This window comes from Apis dorsata, unplaced genomic scaffold (genome assembly GCF_000469605.1).
Source record: "Apis dorsata unplaced genomic scaffold, Apis dorsata 1.3 scaffold_360, whole genome shotgun sequence".
Lineage (NCBI taxonomy): Eukaryota > Metazoa > Arthropoda > Insecta > Hymenoptera > Apidae > Apis > Apis dorsata.
Genome location: NW_006263625.1, coordinates 34,877 through 41,044, shown reverse-complemented (window position 1 = coordinate 41,044; position 6,168 = coordinate 34,877). Strand labels below are relative to the sequence as shown.

General features: G+C 22.8%; 2 protein-coding genes across 3 annotated transcripts; one reads left to right on the top strand and one right to left on the bottom strand.

The window, feature by feature from the left end:
* Positions 1-42: 42 nt before the first annotated feature.
* LOC102680948 (threonine aspartase 1) lies at positions 43-2,260 on the bottom strand. Of its 2 annotated transcripts, none has more exons than XM_006618547.2 (9): positions 2,017-2,260; positions 1,836-1,903; positions 1,493-1,764; positions 1,331-1,410; positions 1,005-1,072; positions 805-921; positions 527-717; positions 256-424; positions 43-193 (listed from the first exon to the last, which is right to left on the bottom strand). In XM_006618547.2, exons 1-9 carry the CDS (start codon positions 2,054-2,056, stop codon positions 116-118), a joined length of 1,083 nt encoding a protein of 360 aa, XP_006618610.1. In that variant the 5' UTR covers positions 2,057-2,260; the 3' UTR covers positions 43-115. The 2 variants fall into 2 exon arrangements, with proteins under 2 accessions (XP_006618610.1, XP_006618611.1); XM_006618548.2 differs by having other exon boundaries at positions 256-407; positions 537-717.
* Positions 2,261-3,651: 1,391 nt separating this feature from the next.
* Positions 3,652-5,801, top strand: LOC102681212 (sentrin-specific protease 1-like). The gene has a single exon (XM_006618549.2). The coding sequence runs from the start codon at positions 3,762-3,764 to the stop codon at positions 5,472-5,474; it is 1,713 nt and encodes a 570-aa protein (XP_006618612.1). The 5' UTR covers positions 3,652-3,761; the 3' UTR covers positions 5,475-5,801.
* The last annotated feature ends 367 nt before the right edge of the window (positions 5,802-6,168 follow it).

Here is a 6,168-nt window from a genome sequence, read left to right as displayed (position 1 = left end):
TTATAAAGATATGTATTTAAATTAATTAGAAATAAATAATTATTTTAAGTAGTTTCTTATATGGTAATATGATATAATAATATTGTCTCGCATAAATCATAAATTCATTAATATACTATGTGATTTTAAAACAAATTCCTTCAACAATTGCTTTCTTACCAACTTCATGAGATGGAAGAACAGCCATATGACTCTAAAAAGAATATAAATATATTATTCATATTTATTTTTATTTTGAGAAATGAATAATCTTACCATTGGCATTTGTTCATTTGAATTCATGTAACCTATTATCATTGAATTTGTAGAATGACTCCAAAGGAAATCTCCTAATCCTTCTTGTGGTGCATATCGTATAGCAATAACACCTCCAAGTTTCTGTTCAAGTCCGCACAAAAATTTTGAATCTAAAAAATTTGTATTTCTATAAAAACATTAATTTTTATAAAAATATTTTATAAATCATAATTTTTTCACTCTAATAAAAAATATTTTTAATATTGAAAAATAATAATAAAGTAGTTACGAGTTTTCACCGATAAAATCAGCTTTCATAGAATGATACAAGTTGGTAATAGGACAAGAACTATGTGATATAGCTTCTGCAACTGTTCGCGCAAGTAAAGTACGAATAAGATGTTCTCCACAGCCTGATGTGCTGGTTCCTATAGAATATTTATCTTTATATGCCCATGTACCACATCCCCACATTCCTGCCTTAAAATTATAATAATAATTATTTAATTATTTTCAAATAAAACATTTGCATATACTAATAATAAAAAATAAATTTGTAAAATATACCTGTCCCACTCTTCCAGGATATTTTAAAATAATACCACCACTAGAACAAGCTCCAGCAATATTTCCTTCTTTATCAACACATATTGCTCCAACTGTATCCATTCTTTGCTTGGTATACTATATTATTCAATTAATTTAAAATTTTATTTAAAAAAGTGTAATATAATGATAAAAAAAATAAAATATTAAAAATTATTTACCTTTTGCACATCTGCATTAGAGTTTTCTATTTTTCTTTTATAATGTTTATACATTTTCTGTGCTTTTGCTACAAATATAATAAAATATTATTATTTAATTAAATTTATACATAATAAAATATTATATGTATAAAATCAAAATCATATGTATAATTTATTATTATTAGTTTATTATTAATTAATTTCTAAATATATATGAAAAATAAAAAAAAAAAGTTTTTAAGATTAATATAATAATAAATTTTTTATTAAATATAATTAGATATTAAATTATTAAATAAAATGAATAATAAAATAAAAGATTAAATAAAAGATTAATTACATACTTGAAATTAATTGTTCTGGAGGTAAAGTTTGAATTCTCATTTCTTGTGCCCATACATGTGCACCATTACCAACTAGAAAGCTGCATTAATTTATTTTTATAAATGAATAATAAAAAAAATATTATTTTAAATCTTTAAAATATTAATTTTTAATAATTATACCTTGGCGGAATTCTACCATATGCAATCTTAACTGATTGATGTTCACAAAGTCGTTTTGCCAATAAAACAGGATTTTTTATTCCACTAACTGCACCAACAGCTCCAAATTGCAATGTAGTACCATCCATAACGCTTGCATCGCATTCTACGGTTCCTTCTAATGTAAGATTAGAACCAAATCCAGCATTAGTTAATGGAGAATTTTCTAATACTATTACAGTTTCTACTACAGCATCTAATGAACTACCACCAGTTTTTAAATTCTGTATACCCTTTAAAAATATTATTGGATTATGTTATGATATATTAAAATATTATAAATAAAAAATTTAAAATAACTTACAGCTTTGCATGCTTGACGACATAATTTTTGATATTTTTCTTTAAGAGTTTCAGAATGTCGTCCTGCCCCTAATAAAACATTAATATAACACTTAGCATAAATATATAAATTAATTAAAATATTAATTTATTTTGTTTTTTTACAATTATGCTTAAATATGTTTCCAAAACTAATAACATACCTACATGAACAGCAATAAATCCATGATTAATATTACTCATTATAACATTATTATTAAGTTTTCAGTGTTACTAAATGTTTATATTTTTGATTTCTGATCATCACATATAATTTTTGCATTTATTTTCATTTATATTTTGCAAATATTTCTAAATAAAATTATATATATAAATATCTATTTATTTAATTTATATTTATAATTTATATTTAAATAAGATACAAAAATTTGTAGATTTTTATTATATTGTAATCACATTATCTATAAAATATGTATAAAATTACACGCATGCGTTATTATATACTTAGACCTATAGCTATATATAATATTATGATACAAATTTTTACGAATATATATTTTTATAATTTAATTATTTTAAAATATTATGGAAATATGTATTTAAAAACATCATTTAAAAAATCTAAATAACTTAAATCAAATTTTTGAATTTTTCTAATACAATAAATTATATTAGATATATAAATAAAACTATGTAATTAAAATCTAAGTCAAATATTCAATTATAAATTGTTGACATGTATTAATATATATATTAGCCGAAAATGTCACATCTATATTGAAAAGATCATAAAGTAAATCTTATTTACTTTTTTTTTTAAAATAAATTTATTTAAAATATTTATATAATTTAAGTAAATATATAAATAAAATATATTAATACAAAAAATAAAAATTAAGAATTAAGATAAATATAAATAATTACTATACATTATTTATATTATTGCATTAAATTATTTAATTTATCATAATAAAATGTTAGAAACAAACATTTCATAAAATCGCGGGAATCTGAAACTAGTAACTTATAGTCACTTGATTATCTATATCATGATGAGATTCAAACATTATTGGATTTACTCAACAACGGCTTTTGTCTTTAATAAGTAATAGACTGTGCAAGTCAATGTGTGTTAAGTCAAATTCACACGATAAAGGGATAAAATAAAACAATTTAAATATAGAGTTTTTTCTGATTGTCCAGTTTTCGCCATCTGGTGAAAATGAATGTCGGATGATTAAAACTCATATAGTTATTGAAACTGACGCTAAAGGGCGTAAATTTTTGCATAAAATACGCGGGAGTTGTCTATCCATAGTTCGTATTAATACCAATGGAATTGAACATACAGATTTATTACTTGCTATGTTTAAATTTATATGTGAAGTACGTAACATGTAACAATTTTTTATGTTCCCATGAAATACTACAAAATTTAAAATACCGGTTATTAACATAAAATATCAATTTTTGCAGTATTAAATCAAATGAAGGCTTTTTATATTAGGTACATTTATATTTTCAAATTTATATGTAATCATACTTATCATTTTTAATGAATGATTTATATTTACTTTTACATTTATTTATTTATTTTGATTAGGATGCCTCAATTAACATAAGGATTATTTTAGGTTACTTGAATTAACAACATAGTAGCCATCTATTTCAACTTTATATATACTTACATATAAATACATATATATACATATATATATATATATATTGTAAGTACCACATTTAAAATTTTTTTTTTGATGATGTTAGATATTTATATATTAAATTATGTTATTTTATTATAAGTGATAAAAGTGATAAAAATCTGATGAAATTTTCAGGATTAAGTGACAGATAATAAAAGGCATATAATTTATAATATATTGAATGGCCATATTAATAAAAAACATTTGGACTTTGTGCTACAAGCAATTGTTTTCTTACAACAATCATGTTGTTGTTCGACTTTTTAAAAAAATTTTTTGGGTGGGTAGATGAAGCACCTAGGAAACGTAGAGCAGTTTCATTTAGTTTGGAAAAAGAATTTGTTACTCCAAAAAAACATCGTTGTGATTATAAGACTATTAACGTGGAGGAAGAACCTATTGAAATTAAAGATGATAGTGATGAGGATGAAGTTCAAGTTATTACTAAACATAAATATCCTTCCATTAAGGCTTCTAGTAAATTAAATGGTACATGTAATAATAGTAGAGAAAAATCACTTACTTGTTGTTCTTCATCTTTTTCATCATCAAAATCTCAACCATGTTATGACAAAGTAAATATAGGATGTTCTAGTAATAAAAGTGGAAGAATACAAAATATTGAATCACATCAACAATGTTCAACATTGATTAAAACTCATCGCTTAAGAGAAAAAAATCAGTATGAAGAATTATTACAAAATTTTCTCCCACGTAGGATACATGTCATATGTGATAAAAATGATGATAAAAGATCTACACAAGAACCAATAGAAGTAATAGATTTAGAAAGATCTAGTTCTTCAACTCCTTTTTCCAAAATTCAGTCAGCTTCTAGAAAAAATGATAGAATGTTACAAATGCATTGGAGTACTCCAATTAAAGAAAAAAAAGATACAGAAATAATTAATTTAGATAATGATGAAAAAGAAGAGCTAATACATTCCATTCATAATAAAACATTGTCTCATAGAAAAAATGTTATTGAAAAAGAAAAATTTTCACAAAATAAATATACTGAATGTATAACTACAAACACATTAAGAGATCAATTAGCAGCAAAAGCTGTAATGAGGGAAGATTTTATTCCTCAAGTAGCAAAACGTTATAATGAACGTATTGAACAACGTTATAAAGAAGCGGAAAAACTTAAAAAAATGACATGTGTATTATCTAAACATAATCGTTTAGCAAGAGAAGCTGCTTTAGAAGAACATTTAGCCCGTTCTATGAGGTTATGTGAAGCCGTTTTAGAAGAAAAAGAAGATTTAGAAGAGTCAGAATTGCCTACTTTAACAGAGGAAATGCTGCAAGAAATAAAAAATGCTCTTATCTCTAGGCCACCAGATGAAGTCCTTGTTGAAGGATTTGGCCTAAGAATTACAAGAAAAGATATTCATACATTAGCTGACTTAAATTGGTTAAATGACGAAGTAATAAATTTTTATATGAATTTACTAATAGCCAGAAGTACCACTAATGACAAGTATCCAAAAGTACATGCTATGAATACATTTTTTTATCCAAAATTAATCTCAGGTGGACATTCATCACTAAAAAGATGGACTAGAAAAATTGATATTTTTGCACAAGATCTTATAGTTGTTCCTATACATTTAGGTATTCATTGGTGTATGTCAATAATTGACTTTAGAGATAAGTCTATTCGTTATTATGACAGTATGGGTGGCAACAATTCAAAATGTTTATCAGCACTACGACAATATTTGGAAGATGAAAGTTTGGACAAAAAGAAACAAAACTATGATACTAGTAACTGGAAGTTAGAGTGTGCCAAAAGTATCCCACAACAAATGAATGGAAGTGATTGTGGTGTTTTCTCTTGTATGTTTGCTGAATATATTTGTGCAAATAAAAAAATCACATTTACACAGCAAGATATGCCATATTTTCGAAATAAGATGGTTTATGAAATATTAAAGTCCAAGCTTTTATAAAATAAATATTATTTATTTAGAGAATTATTGACAATGAATAATTTAAATAAACTTTCAGCAACTTCCAAAAATTACAAAATATTTTAGCAAAAGTTTATTATTGGATAGAATATTCTGAAAATATAATATTTATACTAAAAAGTATATTATTCATATTATTATCATAGTATTAAAAGAAGTTATACAGTATGATTTCTTTTATATTGTCAGAAGTATAATTTTGTTTAAAAATGGAATGTTGTTAATTTTTTGCAATGTAAAAAAGAACAGTACTTTGTAAACAAAAGTTAAAAAAATGTCATAATAAATAGTATTTCCTCATAATAATCATATCTATTTTAATAACAAAATTCATTTCATTATAATATTTGCCTATTGCACATTCTTTATAAAAAATGAAAAATGTAATGTACTATAACACTTTATTTCGAATAAATGTAAAATTTTTAAAATTACTTATGTATGAATATTTTATGTTTAAAACTGTTTATGTAATAAAAAATATGTTTTCTAATTATGGTTTTATTTCACAAACATTTTTGATCGATATTACATTAAAACAATGTCAATCTTTATTATATTATAATAATATAATTATATATTAATTATAATATATTATATATATTAATTTATCAAAATATAATAGAATATATAAAATTATTACTTATATTATTTATTATATTATTTATATATA

What these genes read in the sequence shown, in the direction of transcription:
- LOC102681212 (XM_006618549.2), top strand. Translation starts at nt 3,762, where the DNA reads ATGTTGTTGTTCGACTTTTTAAAAAAATTTTTTGGGTGGGTAGATGAA.
- LOC102680948 (XM_006618547.2), bottom strand. Translation starts at nt 2,056, where the DNA reads ATGAGTAATATTAATCATGGATTTATTGCTGTTCATGTAG. An exon ending in ATTTATTGCTGTTCATGTAG is followed by an intron (nt 1,904 to 2,016) that starts GTATGTTATTAG and finishes ATGTTTTATTAG; the next exon opens with GGGCAGGACGACATTCTGAA. An exon ending in CAAATGAACAAATGCCAATG is followed by an intron (nt 194 to 255) that starts GTAAGATTATTC and finishes TATTCTTTTTAG; the next exon opens with AGTCATATGGCTGTTCTTCC.